At 37.1% G+C, this 20,799-nt stretch overlaps 1 protein-coding gene across 2 annotated transcripts in view; it reads right to left on the reverse strand.

Moving 5' to 3' along the window:
• Positions 1 to 20,799, reverse strand: part of AHI1 (Abelson helper integration site 1) — a 94,599-nt gene that overhangs the window by 50,365 nt on the left and 23,435 nt on the right. For both annotated transcript variants that reach the window (XM_035538747.2, XM_035538748.2), the window contains exons 14-19: positions 20,005 to 20,234; positions 18,409 to 18,512; positions 17,706 to 17,824; positions 14,577 to 14,707; positions 13,527 to 13,667; positions 10,945 to 11,147 (exon numbers count right to left, since the gene is read on the reverse strand). In XM_035538747.2, the coding sequence (XP_035394640.1) occupies positions 10,945 to 11,147; positions 13,527 to 13,667; positions 14,577 to 14,707; positions 17,706 to 17,824; positions 18,409 to 18,512; positions 20,005 to 20,234 (928 nt within the window). The remainder of the gene's footprint in view (positions 1 to 10,944; positions 11,148 to 13,526; positions 13,668 to 14,576; positions 14,708 to 17,705; positions 17,825 to 18,408; positions 18,513 to 20,004; positions 20,235 to 20,799) is intronic.

Genomic DNA, 20,799 nt, shown 5'->3' on the forward strand with positions numbered 1-20,799 from the left:
GAGAAAACAAACAGCGACTAACTTTTGCTTAATACTGTACAAACATTCATGGCAAGAAAACTAAGGTGACAAAACTGGAAATAAAATTAAAGGACCAATCAGCAAAATCCACATAAAAAGATATAAACATATTGCTAATGATAAATAAAAGCTTAGAGAGAGGAAAAAGTCCTCAATATAACTAACTTAGATATTCAGGGAACTCAGGGGAAGACTTTGCAATTCTGGTACCAGATCTTACTAGAGATCTCACTTTGGAAGAAGCTCACACTGCACAAAGCCAAGCTGGAATGCCTATTTAAAAAGAATTACTCATTTCTAAGGTAGCTACCCAGACAATTACATTTATTTATAAGTAAAATACCTTGCTTTTACCAGTTTTCTTTTATTTACCGCATAAGTGTGGAAAGACTAGCAATTACTGCAGAATAACTAACTAGTAAATCTATACAAAGTAGTATGAAGACAGGGTATGTGTAACCACTCATCACATTCATGCCAAATTCCCTTTATTTACAAAATACAGTCAATAGTTTCCTTTCTTTCAAATCATCTGTCTGTATTATTTTAAATTTCATTTTATATTTATTAAAAAAAGAAGAATGCCTAGAAAAAAAGTGTTACTAAGAGAAGTGTATTCTAACATAGGGAAATACAGATTTTTAAGGATATGACCTGCTTTGTAGTGTTTTCACAGAGAAGAAAACTAGGGGAAAAAAAGAGTTTTGTTCAACTTTTCCTAACAAAAGCAACGTAATCTAAAAGCAATTTATAATGGTGTCCAACTGCCTTATATTTAAAACTGGCACATTTAATGAATTTGCATGGAAAATTCTTAAAGATATACAAAGGGAAATTCTGGCAAAACATTCATTTGATGTTAAGTATTTACCTATATAAATCCTCTAATAATACTTGAGTCACTTCATATTAACAATTGCTTTGCTATCACAACCATTCAACAGTATCTGCTTGACAAATGGAAAAAAAAAAAGTAAAATGCATAAGGTTATAGGGTTTTGGACCCCAAAGTGGTTTTGCCATGCCTTATAAAACACATCCTTGTAAGTCTGCATCTTGGAGTAGCAAAAAAGTTATTTTAGTATTACTTTTATTATTAGAATAATAACTGCAACAGAATTTCCTAGAACAAGAAAATTATTTCCTAGCTTCTGAAAACGAATATTGGGGGAAGAGGGAAGGGAAATAAAAAGAAAGAATATAGTAGTCTTCAAAAGCTCCTATTTCATTTAGGAGACCTTATTCCAGTGGACTGTATTGCACAGGTCATCAGAAAAATGATTGCCTACGTTATAGCATCGTGTTTTCCATGAATATGATAATTAAATAACTGTAACCCAAACCAACCATCATGTAGCAGTCCATATCGATGTGACTTGAGTTTCCTATAGAAGTAATTTTGAGAAAAGTAGCCTTGATAAATATTTTAAAATTCAACTAAATTTAAATGGATTTTTAAAATTATTTACTAATCTGATGAAAAGAGTATTAGTAACTTTTCTGGAGAATTACCACACAACCCATTGGCAAATAACATGACAATGCCACATATTTAACAGTATAACTTACATTTATATATACACACACGCACACATACATACTATTCGTGATTTTATGTATTTCTATCACAACTTCCCTCTCACTCATCTCTACCTGATCCCCTTGCAAAGCTGAGAAGCTCTAATCAGTTTTGTCACTGCATGCAAACTCTTCCATACCTCTTGGCAACTGTTTTACTCTTGCTTGAGCTTCTTCCAATTTTACTATATTCTTTTACAGAAGGGGTATCCAGAACAAATTTACGTATACAATACACGGGCTCACCCAAGATTTCTTAAGTAAAAACACAAAAGCCTCCTCTCCATATTCAGTTTGGAATAGGATAGATCTTTAAATTTTTAAGGTCTTTTTAAATTTTTAAATCTTTAAAAAACGAACAACAACAAAAAAACAACTATTCAGTGACAGTTTTGCTTCTAATAAGAAAGAAAACTAAGTTTTTTTCAACTATAGGATGCACAATAGGGCAAAAATGGCTTCCTATCTATTTGCAAGTTTTGTTTGGGAGAAAATTACAATAACTCTATGAATTTACTGAGAGTGAAAAAGAAGTTTTAAGAATACTGAGTATTTCTTATACATAAGATAGATAAGATTACAGAATGTCAGTAGCTCCTCTGACAACTTGTAGGAAAAAAAAAAAGTTGTATTGAAGGCAAGATCAAGTAAAAAAAACTATTTCAGCCAGCAGAGACGTTACAGCATCTCCCTGTACTTGCCAAAAACATTCACATAACTGGCAGTATATTAAAATGAATCCTCAGTACTTACTATATTGTGACCTTCTGGTTTTCCATCTTCAAGTAGAAGTTAAGTTACTACAGAGCACTTGTCTTCCTGACCTACACTAAAACCCAGATGTCAGGCATGGTATCTTGGAATCTGCCAAATACAGGACAACCTGGAAGGCAGATTCTGACAATGGCAGCATAAAAAGAGACACCACTTCAGCATTTGGCTCTCGGTCTTTGTTGCAGACAAAATGACAAGTTTCCAGCTTCTTCCACCTGATGGCTTAGATAGCATCAGTGTCATGTTTATGTATTCACTACAAAGGCTATGTACCTTTTCTGAAAAGCAGTGGCTTTAAATTCTATAGATGAGTTCTGTTTTGCATCCCAACTAAATTCTAAAAGGAGGCCATCACAGAGAACTATATATCATAGGATTTGACATATACTGTATCAAAGCATCATATATGACAACGTAGTCATACAGCTTAATGATCAACGTGCACTACATTCAGTGCAATCTGAGGTAGAAAGCTTCTGGATGCTCTCCCAGTACCTACTCTCTTAATGAATTCTGGTGTAGTAATACACTTAAGGAACAAAAAAACCACAACAATTGTAGGGAGTTCTGTGTATAGGGAAAAATTCTTCTACATTCTACTCATGTAACATTATACTGAAAATCCTCTGAGTAACAGAATTTTGGTAATCTCTTCAATAACCTTTTAATAACTTTTTTTTGTTTGTTTCAGAAATATGCCATGATGACTGGAAAAAGCCAAGCATTTTTAATTAATTTAGAATTATTCACATATTAAGAGATAAGGCAGCCAATATATAATTGATTCTAGCAATCTGCAGAGCATAAATAGATGCTGTCCTTAAGTTTTTTTTCTCTTTCAAGTTATAGCATGCAAAGTTTTGACATTAAAAAAAAATCACAATTTCACAGCTAGGATATTATACCTTTAAAAGAAGTCCTTCTTTCCATATCTACATAACATGTATTACCCTCTTGCTTTGCAAAGTTATAAATAGGTATTTTGATTGCTAGATGGAAGTGAAATTTTAAGTACATAAGTAGTAACACTGAAAGAAATGCATTTGAGTTCTTTTAATGACTAGAGATGGATTAAGTGTTTTCCTATCAAAAACTTCTGTGAATAGAAACATACATTAGCATTAGTTCCCTGAGGCACAGATAAATAATTGCTGCCAAGATTCACTACAGTGCAATTTCCCTGTGAGGTAAAGAAGCCAGCTCCGCATTCTGGATTTATAAAGAAATTCATATTTACATTTCCAACTGAAAATGATACAGAAACATTTTTATCACACATGCTGTAATGTAGCTAAACAATCTAGCTTTTGTGAATTCCTAAATCCTTGTAGTCCAATATTCAACTCTTGGTTCTAATTACATGTTTTCTGGGCTAACAATAATGGTAATGGTGTAGAGGAGAAGGAAAGAAAGTTCTATCATTCATTAAGGTTCATGTTTAGGTACTGAAGAAGAAAAACAACCAAAAACATTGATCTATAGGGACCTAAAAAGGAGACACTGGTCACAACACCAAAAACACAGCTCATACAGGATCAGAATTTTTTCAATTTCTGTCTAGCTTAAACTGAATTTTCACATATTCACATTACATCTCCAAATCATACAGCTAAGTTGTAGATCTCCAAACTCTGCATTTACAAGTTAATTTTATATCCATCAGTTATTGCTGTTACACACTTGCAGGTGTCACCCAGAGATCTCTGGGCTGGCACATCTGTTGTCTGCAAACTCCAACACCTTTGTCTCATAAAGCATGAGCCCAGGCCTGATCTCAGGCCAGGTTTACTGCCTACAAGGCATGCCGCTAACATGCTTTTTCCAACATAGTACTCCATATATGTCTGCGACAAGGCGCTGGTGTGCAAATATGACCTGTAAACCAGTACAAAGTTTGCATAGTTTCCAGTCCTACATAGCATCAGACAAATACATACAAGACAACACCTGCATTCTCATTTGGATTTTCACATTCCGGCCCCATCATGCAGCAGCCTGCCACCATACGTATGGCTTCATTGACTCCTGTATTCATTTTAGGCAGACTGAGCATCTTGTACCCAGACACTCTGACATATTTTCTCATATAATCAGCTGAGATGAAGCTTTTATTAGGCTTACTCTGACTAACACGTTAGCAAAGCATTGATGGGAGTACACACTTTAACAAAGGCTCCAGCAAAACCTACACTTAATTTTTTGCAAGCATCATTTTTCACATGAGAAAGAGAGCTGTACGTGCATATATGTATATACATCCAAAGCTATAAATCCAGATTACAAGTGAGTAGATACTTTGAGTTTTAATGTTAACATTACCAAGATCTACATAAATTCTACCATTTAGTCATGGATGTTATCAAGTCATGTAAAACACAAGCCCAGAAGACTATGTAAAACTGCTGCTCATGGGTAAATAAGCATTATTTCATATTGAAATATATAATTCTGCAAAGATAATGATAATTACTAAATTGAAATAAGTCAAGAGAAATTAAAACTTTCTATCTGGATGTATTATTTTATATTTTAAAAACAACAACAACTTATTTTTTAAATTAAGGACACTTTAATTGGAAAAAAATGAAAGATGAAACTGTTTCTTAAAAACCAGCAAACGTATTTTGAAATAGTATTTGTGATGCAAGCTGCTAGTGTCTTCACAGACGAGTAATAATAAGAGACCATTTCAAACACGCAACTTATCAACAGGCTGATTGAGGCCAAAAACTGTACTGGCAATGCTTAGTAAAATTGATTCTGAAGTAAGTACTACATTTAGTTCTGAAAGTAACATTGATGGCAATAAGTATATATATATTTATTATGTCTGCAATTACTTCACAGTCAACATTCATCCCAGATTTCCTAACAAAAAAGAGGCTTATCTACTTACATTGATAATCAGTCCATCAGTTTTCTTAATCCCCTGCAAATTTTAAACCTCCTCCAATCAAATTTCAGTCAAACTGAACAGAGGAATAGAGGTCTCAGAAATACTATGTCCTTAAAGTTTCATTAAAGCAAATGGTAGACCAGAGAACAAAACCCCAAATAAGTCTACATATTAACAGAAAGGTTGGCAAAAGCTGGCAAAACCAAACTGTATCAAATGCTATAAAGTCCACATAGGAAAGAGAAATGAAAATCATAGGAAACCGTGCTTCATGTGTTGTGCTACTCAAGGAACTACATGGTTTACCTTGTTTCTTATACCAGTTTCATAATCTGAGTGGTGCTCTTGCACCACTGTCTAAAGACACCGCCACAGTAGCTGTGCAGCTCTTGAAAAGCAACAGCCATTTCATTATTCTTGCTTAACTACTCCAAGTTGTGCAGAGTGGACTACTTAACTAAACTGTAAGTGGAAGATCAATTACTAGAAACTGTGAAGCCATCTACTGCAATGACATAGGAAACCTCTCACGAAATTCCACTGGAAAAGAAAGACGTTATGTTTATTTTGTGCTTGCAAGACAGGACAGAAGCATTAGCTGTGATTCACTGAAAAGTCATACAAAATGCTCCCACCTATAGCAGAACTGGGCAGTCTTTTAATTCATGTGCATAGCTGCAAGGCATTACCCTTTCTAGGAATGTGAAACTAAGACTGCATCCACACAAGTATTTTTAACTTGAAGAAGTAGCACACCTTCTGAGTGTCTCCCAGAATCATTCTCACCTACAGTGCACTGCTCCGCATTGCAGTGTGGTTCTGGTCTGCAGGAACGGGATTTGTCTTGCTTAGTATCCCTTTTTCCTCTTTACAAGTCCTACCTCCTGTTGACTTCCCCCATGCTAAGGCTATTCTCTCTTGTACTACTCCTTCCTAACTGCTGTTCCACCTAGTGGCAACATATTTCTTCAGTCACCCAGTGTGATGCTACCCAAGACCAGCAGGAAACAACACTACTCAACAAATCATGCTGAGCAGCTAGAGCTTCTCTGGCAGCAGGACAATCTTATGTTAGTGGTATTGGGAAACTGCAGATTTCACGATTGTCACTGAATATAAGGGGACCAATGATCAGTGTTGCATGAAGTTCAAAAGACGGAGGCTGTCTTTTGAAGACTTAGGCAGACAGCTAGCTGTTTGTGGCAGCACAACAGCTGTGTCCTCACTACAGAGGTTCTGTGTTGCTGTACAGATCCTGTTTTTACAGCTTAAAAAGACCCCTGTGAGGGAGCATCAGCATACACAGACTTCTCTTCTGCATGCTCACAGCTGCAACCCTTATCAACAACTCCCTGTGACGGTACTCATGATTTCAACTAAAGTAAGCATACTGCCCTCTTACACATGAAGGGAAGAGGTGAGCTTACAAAACTTCAGGTGGAACCACAGAATTGGTCCCTGGTCTGCAAAGAGGTACTGAACTTCTTTGGTTTGACCACAACGGCTATTAATGACTTCAACAATACTGCAAAGACCAATGATATGGTAACAGCATCATGTAAAACAAGTTAAGACTGTATTCACAGTCCCAAGAACATTAGTGCTGACAAGTACAGGTTGGACTGATTCCTACTTATTTGAGACTTTAAGCATGAAAAGGCTGAAGCTGTTTGTCATAGTGGTGATCTCCCCACCTCTGCATTCTATTGAGCACAAAATGCTGCAGGAGCTGCAGGCCTCCCTGCCTGCCATCAGTCACTATCGGCGAACACTGACTGCACACTCCTAACCCTTCAGTCTTGGACCTTTCTCCACTGATAGCCTACAGAGCATCACAGTCAGTTTGGCTTTGGGGAGGAAAGGTCTTGCAGGAAGGGTGCGAGGTACAGAGTCCCTTTTATTCCTTGTTTCACTGGATCAGTACAGAGGATACTAGTTGTGGGCAATGTACCCCACAAGGAGGAGGGAAAAGGATGCTCTGGTACATCTGTCAGCATGACATGAGTCTACAGCACATATGGTGAACAGTGTCAGATAAGAACACAGATAAATGCTCCACTGAGTGGATGCTGGAAAAACAAAGCATGAGATAGACATCACTGTGGGAGACACCATATGCTCTCTTTTGTTTTCCTAACACCAACCTTGCCTCTACTCTCCCCATCCAAAGGTCAGCAGATCATAGGACAGACCCTTATGGAGCACATGACCAGTCATGACATAAGGTAGCTTTCCAGTGTTGGGCACAGAGGTAACTGTTCAAAGCTCTATTTCATCTGTTCTCCACAGAAGCTAGAGCACCAGTACACACCCCAATACACCCAATATCTTGCAAAAAAATTACATCCTTGGGAACCTGGGGCTAGAGAGAATGGGCACAGGTAACAAACCAGTGAATTGTGTTCTTATTCAAGTCAAGAACTTACGGGAGTGCTGGTCCAGAAAGCCATCCTACAGCAAGGACGGACAGATGGAGAGAAGGAAGCAAACACTGGCTTAAGTTCCAGTTTTGCCCAGGTAGAGCTTCCTGACTCAGCAGCCTGGAATTTCTGGTAAGGCAGACAGGCACCACACCCACATACAAGAAATGATCCTGTCCCTCACTGGAAAGGAGATCCCGTTGATTCTATGTCTGACTGCTGAAATTGAGTATCACAATTCCTATCAATGAAAAGAAATCTCCACCCAAGACCTCAGTGGTTCATAAACTTCCTTGCAGAGCTTTTTGAAGTTTTTATAATCATCACTGCTCTGGGACAGACATCAGACCGAATATGGGCTCTTTCAACTGCCATCCTGTACTATTTGGAAATCCATACAGCCAAAAAGGCTCAGATGACCTTCCCAACATCTCCCTTATATATGGTTCAAGGGTAGAGGTTTTGGAGGATGCTGTCCAAGACCTTGATCATGGTTCTGCTCATATGGACTTGCCCATCCTAAACTGGTCAGTCCTGAACAGTGGGAGTTTGGGGTTACAAAACTTCAGTGGCTGAAAGTAATTCTATTAAACACTGTTACAGAATCATAGAATGCTTTGGGTCGGAAAGGACCTTAAAGACCACTTAATTCCAACCCTACTGCCATGGGCAGGGACACCTCCCACCAGACCAGATTGTTCAAAGCCCCATCCAGCCTGGCCTTAAACACTTCCAGGGATGAGGCATCCATAGCTTCTCTGGGCAACCTGTTCCTGTGCCTCACCATCTTCAGAGTAAAGAAGTTCTTCCCTTTACCTAATCTACCTTCTTTTAGCTTAAAACCTTTACACCTTGTCCTGTCAATACACTCCATGACAAAGAGTCCCTCTCCAGCTTTCCTGTAGGAAAGGAAGCTTTTCTTTAGGTACTGGAAGGCTGATATAAGGTCTCCCTAGAGCTTTCACTTCTCCAGGCTGACACCATAGGCTTACACCATCTCATCTAACTACAGAAACATAGTGCAAATTCTTGTCAAAAGGCTTCAGTGTACTCTACAATGACATAAAATGAATGCCCACTGCTGCCATCCTATAGCCTAGGCATTACATGGTTCTGCTAAACCAGATTTGTCTCCCAGAAGCCCAAATCCCTGGCTAATCAGGGACCAAGCAGTTGGAATGGTAAAAACTCACAAATTTATTATCCCAGTCTTCTTCTTTAAACAAGAAGACATCTAGAAGAGAAAGAAAATAATAGAAGAGAAAGAAAATAAATTTCTTCTAGAGCGTCTTCCTGAAAAAAAATGTCTCAGATGCAAGGTTATATGCTCCATTCCCTCCATAGTTTATATATCTCTTTGGCTCATAATCAACTTCAAGGCACCAGGGCTCACTTGTAGATGAAGATGGACAATGAGAAGAAACATAAAAAAAGGCTTCCTTCCTTACGTGAGCCATACATAATGGTACAGGCAGCAGCAACACGCTACCATTTCACTCAGAGCGGTGAGGCACTGGAACAGATTGCCCAGAGAAATTGTGGATGCCCCATCCCTGTACGTGTTCAAGGCCAGGCTGGATGGGGCCTTGACCAACCTGATCTAGTGTGTGGCATCCATGCCCATGGCAGGGGGGTTGGAACTATATGATCTCTGAGGTCCCTTCCAACCCAAGCCATTCTAAGATTCTACAATTATTCACGCAAGCTACAGTACGGTATTTTATAAAGGGGTCCGCTAGGAGCTCACAGTCCAGAAGGCACAAGGTTGTGGGATAGCTTTTCTTTGGATAGTTTCAAAGTACAGGCATAATGGGAATGTAAGGAACCACACTACATCTAAACCAAATCAAAACCCCTAGAACTTGAGGAGAGAAGCTACAGTATCCTCAGCAATAAGTACTTTCATCTAATCGTCTGCATCTTTTGTGCTTCACTAATTAATGAAGACAAAGGTGAAAGCTACATAAAATCAATATGCACTCAAAAATACTTAAAATGAAAAAAAATATGCAAAACCAAATACAGATCATGTCATTGTGTACAGCAATCATAACTGCACAGTTCTGGAATATTCTGCGTTCTTGTCACAAGCAAAATAGCCTCAAGTCTTTACTTAACTTAAAAACCTTTTGTAATTGGCAATAATTACTGATTCAAATACTGAGAAATAAGCAAGACAAACAGTCAAAAAATACTTAGAAACACGTTTCCTCCTTCTTTGACTGCCTCAACTTTACTCCAAACATCTCTCCTTTCCCCTTCCAAGTCTCTAGTTCCTTTGCTTTTGCTACTGCATTATACACAGTCCCTTTGGTAAAGCAATGGGTGGTGCAGGAGACTGGGATTAGCACACAGTGGTTTCTTCTTTAGGCCTCTCCTGGTTTCTTACTCTTTTCAGCTGCTTTAATGTGAGTCCTCCACAGACCAAAGTACCCCCTTAGGGGCTGTATCTTCTCCAGCATGGATTCCTCCATGGGTTGCAGTTGTTCAGAGGTGTACCTCCTCCAGTCTTTTCCTTTGTGTGCCCTCACACATCTCCTCCTGCGTTTCCTTTTCTGCCTTTTCCATTATCTCCCCCTTTAACTCCATTTGTATAGTTCTGTGTCTCCTCCATGTCTTCTTAAATCCTCCCTCCTGTATCTCCAATTGTGTCTCCTCACGTGCTTCCCTTCGCCACCCCTCCACTCTGGTGTCTCTTGCCCCTCACAGACATATCCTTCCTTAAATATGTTTTTGCAGAGGTACCACATGCTCTTCTGATTATTTCCAATTTCAGTGTGCAGTGGGCCAATACTGACCTTTGCAGAGCTTGCTGGAAACGTCTGTGCCCACCACAGGGCAGTTCATCTCCTGTCACGCAGGTCAGCCCTGCAGCCCCCCACCATGAAACTTCTGCCACTTCTGCCAAATACAATTCTAGAGGTGTATAAACAAACGCAACCACCTCTAACGACCTTTCTAATGCTCAGCCATAATGATCATATTGATCCATGGAGTAAATTGTATGAATGGCAATAAGCATTAACATAAAGCATTCCTTGTCATCAATGCTTGATAAACAAGAGTAACCAAGCTTTACATGATTAATCTCTTCTGAAGAGATACTTATAGATGTATTAGTATCACTGATATGTATTCATTTCTGATGGGATTCAAAGACTACATAAATATGTTTTGTTACATACACCATTCACAGAATATGAACTTTGCCTGAGGAAACTATATATTCCTGGAAAGTAATGAAAGTTGACTTACCATAACAGAATCAAGTTTTTGTTTCAGCTTTTGCATTCTCATTGATGTTCTTGCAACGCTGACAAAATGATCTGCTGGAGACATCACTGAACTTTTTTGCATAGGAATTTCAGAAAAACTGCTAAAAATTTGTGGCCCTCTTGGTGCAGCTGAGGTAAGTGATGAGCTGAGATCTTTTACAAGTTCAGCTTCCTGTTGTGCAACTGTAGAAATAGCCAATATTAATATGTCAGGTGAAGCCTTACATTATCATGGGAGAAAAAATTTCAACGCCCACTGTCATTTTACCAGCCACATCCTCAGTGAAACACCATAACAATTTGTAAATAGTGCAATGGGGAAAACCTGAAAAAGAAATGAAATTTTCCCCATTGTCCCCTACTTCTCCCTAAAGCCTCCTGACCACAATGGCTCCCCTTCTATTATTTGTGTTCGGTAGCCTCTCACACTGAGCTGGCATTATGGTATTGCTGATAAAGAGTGGTGCTCTCCATGAAGAAATGGGGGGGGGGGGGGGGGGGGGGGGGGGGGAGGGGGGGGGGGGAAGGAAAGATATTTTCAAAGGCTAGGAAGCATATAGCTTGCCATGAGTTCAAGTCAGCGATTTTACTGTGTATATCTCCTCAAGGCTTTTTCAAATTAGTTCAAGTGAGCTTATTATACTTGAGGAAAATTTCAGAAGCTGCTAGACATATATATGGGCACAGGAGTCATTCCTAGGAGGTAGCAGACTCTTCTAGAACAGGACACTGTCATTAAAAGTTATGCCCACTCGCATTTAAACACATCATTTGACTTTTGTCAACACATCATTTGACTTTTGTCATTTTTATACTGAGGTCTCAAGCCAACAAAGGTTAACAGAATTCTTCATGTAACTTCTGTCCAGGATATTTATAAAAGTTCTTGTGCATGTAAAACACCTACTGTTGGAGTCTGAAAAACTGTGTCAGTGACTAAAATTAGTATTACTATATGATTAACTCTTTCAATACTAAAGCAGTAAGACTATCTTCCGAAAGCAAACTGTATGCTTTCAACCAAAAAAGGAACAAAAAGTTACTAACAGACAATATAGAAAATACCACAACCTATGCAAAATCTTACTGTCACCAGTGACTTAGTTAAACAGTCAGATGATACAAATAACTACCAGTGTGATATCAGTGTGATCTCTAAATATACACACATTAAACTACCTTATTAGCTTTTTAAAGACTGTCTACTAAACAGTCCATTTTATTTTCAACTGACAAATTTTCCATTGTTCTCTAGAATGCAGATATCTTACTGAGTTGAAGTTTAGTACTGAATACTGATAGTAAAGTCATTCCACTTTATTTTCCTGTAAAAGTCAACCAGTTCAATAGACAAATAACCTGAGCTGTGAGATTTGATATGAGTAATCTCATTAGTACATGCTATTTAAAAAGTAAATTTATAAAGACAGGATTAGCTTTATAAACCTATGTTCACTGCAAATATAATTCAAACAAAAATCTGTTAAAGATATGCAAAAATTAATGCATAATTCGCATTAACATTATCTACTGTCAAGATGTAACATGACATCTGAAACTATGTGCTTAATTGAAACAATGACACTGCTAAAGCTAACCACAAAAACACAAAACCAGAGGAGACTGCAAAAGACAGTCTGGACTTTGTTTTGCAGATCACAAATTCAAAGCTAGCATTTCTCACCAAATTCTCTTTAACATGCAGATAACATGGAGAATAAATATATCTGCCACAGATACTTAACACCCATTAATAAAACAATCTATACACTCTCATATGAATTAATTTCTGTAGAGCTCTTCATCATTACTTTTTAACTTAATCAACACAAAATACTGACTTTTTTTAAGCTATTCAATAATTTTCAGAATGATGGTATTTTCTGGCTTCATAATCCACCCTGATTCTGAAATGAGGATTCTAAATATTTACATGATGCTTCCTATATGCCATAAAGTGCTGACAGACTCACACAGAACAATACAGTAATACATCTAAAACTGAAGCAGCAAAGACCTCTAGTTATTGCCTAGTTCAACCACCCTGTTCAGAGTAAAGTCCAGTCAGGTTTTCATAGAATGGCTTGGATTGGAAGGGACCTTAAAGACCACCTAATTCCAGCCCTCCTGCCATTGGCAGGGACACCTCCCACCAGACCAGGTTGCCCAAAACCCTATCCAGCCTGGCCTTGAACACCTCCAGGGATGGGGCATCCATAGCTTCTCTGGGCAACCTGTTCCAGCGCCTCAGAACCTTCTGAGTGTAGAATTTCTTCCTTATATCTAATCTAAATCTACCCTTTTTTAGTTTAAAGCCATTACTCCTTGTCCTCTCACTACACTCCCTGACAAAGAGTCCCTCTCCAGCTTTCTTGTAGGCCCCTTTTGGTACTGGAATGCTGCAATGAGGTCTCCCCGAAGCCTCTCGGTATCTCCCAGGATATAGATAGATACTATCACCAAATACAGTTTTCTTTTTCCTTCAAAAGCACAAACACTAGCAAATCACTTTGAAAAATAAAACATTTACAAGCACATGTATGAAAAGACTTTGTACTGTACCTTTATAATCATAAATATATACAAGTATGGGTTGGTTTTGACCAAAGGCACAAAATGACACCATGTGTTCATGTGGATGAAAGGCAACATCACGAAGCGGAGATGTGAAAGAAAGTTCAGAATATATTGCCACCTGATCTCCTACAAAAGTGAAATATGGTTATCAGTACCATGGAAACGTATTTGATACAGTTGACTAACTGCAGTATTTTGTAAGGTGCCAAAGCACTGTAAGTCTTTGTTTAGCTTTCTGAAGTAGTCAGTGATTCTGAAGCTATAAACTAATTCATTTTTATACTCATCTTAAAAGCTAAACACACAGCTTAACAACTTAAACGATATATTACTGTAGTATGGCAAATGCAAGTACTTCGCATATCACTGTTTGAGTTGTTTAAAACCTGTATTACTGCAACGTAGTGACTGCCACTGTAAATATTCTTCGGACATTTTCCTTATAGAAAAATATTATTTGGCATAAAAAAAAAAAAATTGTCTTAAGTTTTTAAGTTATTCAAGAAGTCAGAAAACACCTACAGATGTGTAGCTACAGGAAACCTCAGAGGATGCATCAGGTTAGCTGAGTTGTGTTTTTCTGATAAGCAAGTTCTGGAAAGGTAGCGTTCCACAGTATTTGTTTGTGCTTGAATTTCACCAGAGATAGCTATCTTAGTTGTGGATTTCAATTATTTAATATTGACAGTGGGAGTGAAAGTTGACCAAAACACACAAACACACAGAAAAAAGTTGACTTAAAACACTGTTGTGCATTTTGTTTTAAGATGTTTATCTGCATATTGTGGAATTGCAGCTGAGTTTAAGGTGCTCCATTCCTGCTAAATACCACAAATGCAACCTCTGCCTATTTATTTCCTCTAGAGGATTAGATCTTGAAAATCAGTAACAGCTATTTAAAAAGTAGAGCTAAGGCTTCAAGATTTAAGAACATCTTATTGAAGTTTGATTTCATACCAAAAGGGTGTTTCAATAAAGCTTAAAGAACCCTTTCCTCACCATCTTGACAAACTGGCTTAAAAACCATAAAATTACCTGTTTCTGGATTCCAAACATACGCCTTCCCATCTTCACTTCCAGAAAAAAGGAACGTGCCACATGGTGTTAAGGTGCTGTGAATCTTTTCTCTGTAATTTGTGGCACCTATATATTTCTTTGTAGCCAAACTGAAGATAAAGAACAGTTTGTAAACATAGCAGATACTTCCACATTAGTAAACCCACTTCTTGCTGAGTGTTGTGTTTACCCTTCATTTTCCCTGTTTTTTAATGAACCTGAAATTATAGATAATTTAGTAGATGTCTTTGTCTTTCATTACCAAAGGCATATACTCAGATCTAGAGAATGAATATGGCTATAGCTATTTGAGTTTTCTTGATTCTGGGATTCAAAGAAAATGGGGAAATTAGCACTATTATTCCAAGCTCTGCCAATATTTTCATTATGTTTCTTGAGTTTGATTACATCCCAGTAGTGCTTGTATTTATCCAGCAGCTCTCCTTAAACTTTTCAGGCTAATGTCTCACTGGCTACAAAAACAGCAGTAGAATCAACAAATTTCAAACATCAACATTAATTATTTTACCATTAATATTAATAGTTTTAATACTATTTTGCTACTTAGCTATCCTTTGTTTTTTTCAGTGAGACACTGCTGGTCAGCATAGTTATAATGACCTACTAATTAACTACTTTTAAATAGTTTGTTAACATCATGTAACAGAGAATTTGCAAAAGGGTTTAAAGAAGCATAACCCAGCTTGTAAGAGGCCATCTCAAACATGATGTACAGCTGGGAAAGAGGTATGGAAGTTCAAAGTGGAGACTAATATATGAGTAATACTGTGATGCAGATTTTGAGGCAAGAACGGCAGTAGACCATGACAGCCCTCAAAGAATGAAGGCATTAATATTTAAAACATGTTACTGAAGAGACAATGGACATGTGCTGGGAAAAGTGTAATGCAATTAATATGACTGGATAGTAGAATTACTTTTAACAATATTCTGGATAAATATACCTGAGATACAATTCTATTTGACAAGAAGGGGAAAAGTATGCTATAATGATCACAGTGCAAGCCCATATTCGCCCAAACAAGAGCTTCTGGTGTGTGAACAGAAAGACAATCTCTCTGAGATGTCACGTAGAATAGTTCTGCAAAATGTGAAACTAACCTGCAGAAGAAAGAAACCCCAAGGTCTGAACCAAAACCCTGATCACATACCTGAGTGACAGGACAGTAGCATTACCCAATAAGATCAAAAAAAAAAGTTGAAAGAGGACAGTTCAGAACAACTATCTGTCAAAGTGAATTGTGTTGATCTGTGACCTCCACCCCCTCTTTTCTCATACAGGGAATGAGCAGTTAATGATGACGTGTAAAATTATCACTACTGGGTATCTGACCCTGTGGTTTATTGATAGACTTAAGCCAATGTAACTTTGGGTTGTGGTCAAAGCAGCAGTCCTGCTGCTACCCTCTCCACCCTTATTTTCCCAGGCTCTCCCTCACTTCTCTAGCGTTTTGGCAGCTATCGAATGAGTTAGATCAGATAGTTGATTAAAATGAAAATTAATCATTTGTTTTTTGTAGGCTGATTTTTAGTCGGATCAGTTCACTGATCTGACTTAGCCTGCATCCAAAGATCTGTAGAGCTGATGCAGAGAAAATGCTAGGAATACATGGCCAAAGGTGTGGGAGACAGGGGGAGATGCTGTATCCTACTGATAAACTGACTTAAAATAATTGTGCAATTGCATACCATGTTAACCCTTTCTAAGAGGTTTAATATGCACATTCAGTTTTCTTTCTTAAACTACAACTCTCTGCACTTTTCTGGAATGGTATTGATAGGAGATCATCACCAGCTTTAAATAAACTCTACAAGTTACCTCAGTTAATCCACTGATTTCATGCTTTTGTTACATGGATAGCTTAGCCTTCTAGCATGGTTGTTATAGTTTAACATTTGCAGTTACAAATGAAGAGAGACACTTTAAAACTGGAAAGTCTTCAGCTAGCTCAAACACCCAACCCAATATTATTAAAGAGTGAGATTTCCAGGGGGTGGGGAGAGTACTTCCCTCAGTTAACTTCATGTAGAACACCAGAGACCTTTCATTTTCTGCATGGTGAGGGTCACCCTTTGGCTCCTTTCATGGATAGGGAGCCCATGAAATTAAAGATGGGATGAATCATTTACAAAGAGCATTCATATCTGTAATGTGACTTTCTGGAAGAGAATATTCAGGTGCATCTTATCAATGTGTGCAACTGATGAGAGTGAGACTCTTCGCAGTTTTGCATAGTTAAAGGATAAGAAGCAATGGGAACCAACTGAAATACAGGATATTCCAATTAAACCTATGAAGAAGCTTTCTTTACTTTGAGGGCAAACAAACACTAGACCATATTGCTCACAGAAGTTGTGGAGTCTTCATCCTTGGAGACATTCAGCTGGACAAAGCTCTGAGCAACATATTCTCACCTACTCTTAGAGGGGGGTGGACAAGACACTCTCCAGAGGTTGCATCCAACCACAACAACTTGAGTGATTCTGTCAACCCCTTGTTTTCTACTGTAATTTATTCTTATAAATAATTCTACTGTAATTTATTATTAAAGCATTATGTTCACAACTAGTAAAAGTAAGAAAATAAAAAAATCGGGTTAAGATATTTTACCACTTGCTCAATATAACCATTATATACATCACTGCATTATTCTGTACATATGATGATGATCTCCATTCCATTTTTATCATGAAAACGCTCTTCCACAGTCTTTCTAATGTAAAACTAAAGCACAAATATATGAATATTATAATTTCAAAGATATTCTCAGGCCTAGATTCCATTTTTAAAAGTGAATGCAGTCTTTAGGAGATTATGGTATTTTCTTTCATGCTGCCTTCAGTAAGTAATCCAGTCATTTTTAGATACTCTGTTCTAAAAGACTTACCCAACATCACACAAAAGGTATGCAACACAACAGTGTTTTGAAACCATTTCCTAGCCCTAATATTGCTATCCTTAGTTATTAGGACATCTGTTCTTCTTCACAGCCATAATATATTTAGTAGCTTTACGGCACCTTATTTCCCTGCTAAATAAGTTTTAAAAACAAAGGAAAATATGCACTAATACCAAAATCTACTTACATTCTGAGATCCATAACTCTCAGGGTACTGTCTTTGGCATGTATTAATAAACGCCTTCCATTTGGATGCACCTCCAAATGATTTACTGGAGTTCCTCTAATATCATTTTCTTTTATTTCCTACAGAAAAAGGTGTTTTAGAACTCATGTTTGTAAACATTATTATTCATTTTTCTCTTCCATTACTCTTTTCGTGTTCTCTTCACTCTATTCAAGTACTGAAAATGTCTGTTCCTAGATTAAGGCACCGTATCCCAAGCAATCAGCTTTTCACAACCAAAAAACAGACTATATTGTGACTCTAAACTTCTGAAACACAGTTGATGACAGAAATGCTGATTGAACACTACATCTCAAAAGTATGAACAAAGTTGATTTGTAAAACCTGTGGTCTATTTTATTGTTGCCTCTAGAGAATAAGTTTAATGAATTAGCATCTATCTGTTAATAACATTATTAAACCTCAAGCATTTTCATGTTTTATACATATAAAATAAAAAATGCAAAGTAATTCCGAAGTGCTAAGTCAATGAAACATAGCATGTTCTATCAGCTTCTTCATACGGTTAACAAGTTGTTTAAAGAAAATACACCTTTCCAGTTAAACAAATGTTAATGTATTAAAAAAATGAATTCAAATCAAATGACTAGATTTGGAACAGTTAACATAAATATTACAATGCTTGTTTAAGAAATCTGTATACCTTATTAATTCTCCAGTGTTGAAATAGGTGTTGAGAACTTCCTTTCACAGATGTATCCCAAACTATTATCAGTCCTGAACTATCTCCCGAGAACATGTGGAGCCCTGTGAAATAAAGACTTCATATAAGAATACCATGCAAAAGAACAAATAAAGAGGATTTATGAACAATAAACAACTTTTTCTATTATTTTTGTGAATAGGCAAACACCAATGCTTCCCTCTCTTTTGCTATGATGTACTCAGTGCAAATACACTGACACAGTTTAATGGCGGACTTGGCAGTGCTAGGTTAAAGGCTGAACTAGATCATCTCAGAGGCCTTTTCCAACCTAAAGGATTCTATGATTCTGCTCAAACTTGCGTGCTGAAAGCTGAAACCACAAATATGCATTTAGCAAATAAGTTAGACACAGGGATGCTGAAAATGTTATTAAATGTATTCTTTTTCTACTTTTATTCCAGGGAGCTATCAAAAAAGAACATTTATAGCTTAATGAGTGTTACATGATCATCTACTGTTTACCTATACATTCTCTGGAAACACCTTGAACAAATTCCAATAGTTGTTCTTAAGCACAATTTATTTATTTTTACAAAAATGCATCTTTCCTCTTCTTAGTATGTACTCCCATGATCATCCCCAAAAATGAAACACAACTACTAATGATGTCACTAATACCAGAAGTCAAACGCTTTCAAGTACCTTATTCATTCATATATCTTCAACTCTTCCCAACATCCAGTAGTACATCTCTCATACCCACTTTCAGCTATTAATCTACCCGTTAACATTCCTCACAATGTTATAACTAATCTCTGTCCTTCTCTCACTTCTCAGCATTAGCAGAGAAAGTGGAAAAATTCATCACCTTCCCACTTCTTCAGTGTAGCATTAAAATTCTCACAATCTAATTACTGCTACCTTATTTTCCTCTATCTTTGTATTTAGTTGACAGCTTTGAACAATATAGAGGAGCTGTCTTCACTACTGTTCTGATCATGAAATCTTCTGAAGTGCTAGGATAGTTCTCTAGAAGCTGGTTTCAAATACCTACTTCTGCTTTTAAGTTACTGCATAATTCTTCCACTTACTTCTTTATCTCAACTTACTTTTTTCAAACTTACCTCTCTACATTAGCTACTAGGCTTTTCACCTGCATCCTGATGCATTTGCACCTTCTGAATAGCAGCTTCTGTGCTCTATTTTCTGCTAGTTTTTACTGCGATAGATACAAAACATTAGCTAACAATAGCTAGCTACAGGAACAACGCAAACTAAACTACTATAAAAATTTGCCCAGTCATGATTGCTGGATCACTATATATTTGTTTGCTTGCCTTTTCTATGCTTACCTTTTCTGATTACTCTTCAATTATAACAGGGACTACACGTCCCTTTGTGTTTGCCCCAAATAGTACCAAATAATGCACAATACTGATATACTAATTGCTAACACAACTAAAATAATTCTATTATAGCATTTCATATTATTTCATATATATATTTCATATAGCTATGAAATGAGGCTCAAGCAACACTCAAACTGATCTTCGATTGAAATGAGTAATATTTGAAGTAATACTATGTATATACCTTCTGCATCAAAACAAAGTGTGTTGATGAAACTTTTGTGACCATCAAGCTCCTGTAGCAGTTGCCCATGGATTTCTTTCACATTTGCATTCCAGATTCTAATTACAGAGTCATAACATCCTGTCACCACCAAAGAGTCAGCAACTGGGTGGTACTTTGCAGTGTAAACAAATGAAGGATGAGGGAAAACTCTCACTGCAGATGCAGCCCGTGTTTCAATTTTCCACATTCTAAAAGGAAAGGATATCTATTGAATAAAGCAATCACGTACACATGTATAATTGACGTATTTTGTGCTAGTGGTTCTAAAGTCAAATGCTTGCAAATACTTAACAGCACTTGTTTACCTTACTAATTTGTTTCACCTATATTTAATCCTTCAATATCATTTTCTCAAACAAGAATTAAGGTATGTTTAATACCTCACAAAGTACTCCATCTTCCAGGTAATTTCATGACTACATGCTCATTTAATGGATATTTTGCACATTTTTGAATAAACAAAGCAATGCATGGAATGGTTTGGTTTCTTTTTCTTTCAGTAATTATAAACACATTATTTTAGATGTTCTAGCATTAATGGGGAAAAAAAGTAGAATGACAAAAAAACCAACCAACCAGGCAACCAAACACCAAAAAAAACCCACAAAGGAACATTCAGGACCACTAAATGTAACTAGAACTCCAGAAAATTTTAAAACAACAATTACCTACCACACCATGATGATCATGATTCTCAAGGACCTTTTCTTCATGTAAACCCAGTTTTTACTATGGCTCTATTTCCTATCCTTC

The sequence above is a fragment of the Cygnus atratus genome, chromosome 3, assembly GCF_013377495.2.
Source record: "Cygnus atratus isolate AKBS03 ecotype Queensland, Australia chromosome 3, CAtr_DNAZoo_HiC_assembly, whole genome shotgun sequence".
Lineage (NCBI taxonomy): Eukaryota > Metazoa > Chordata > Aves > Anseriformes > Anatidae > Cygnus > Cygnus atratus.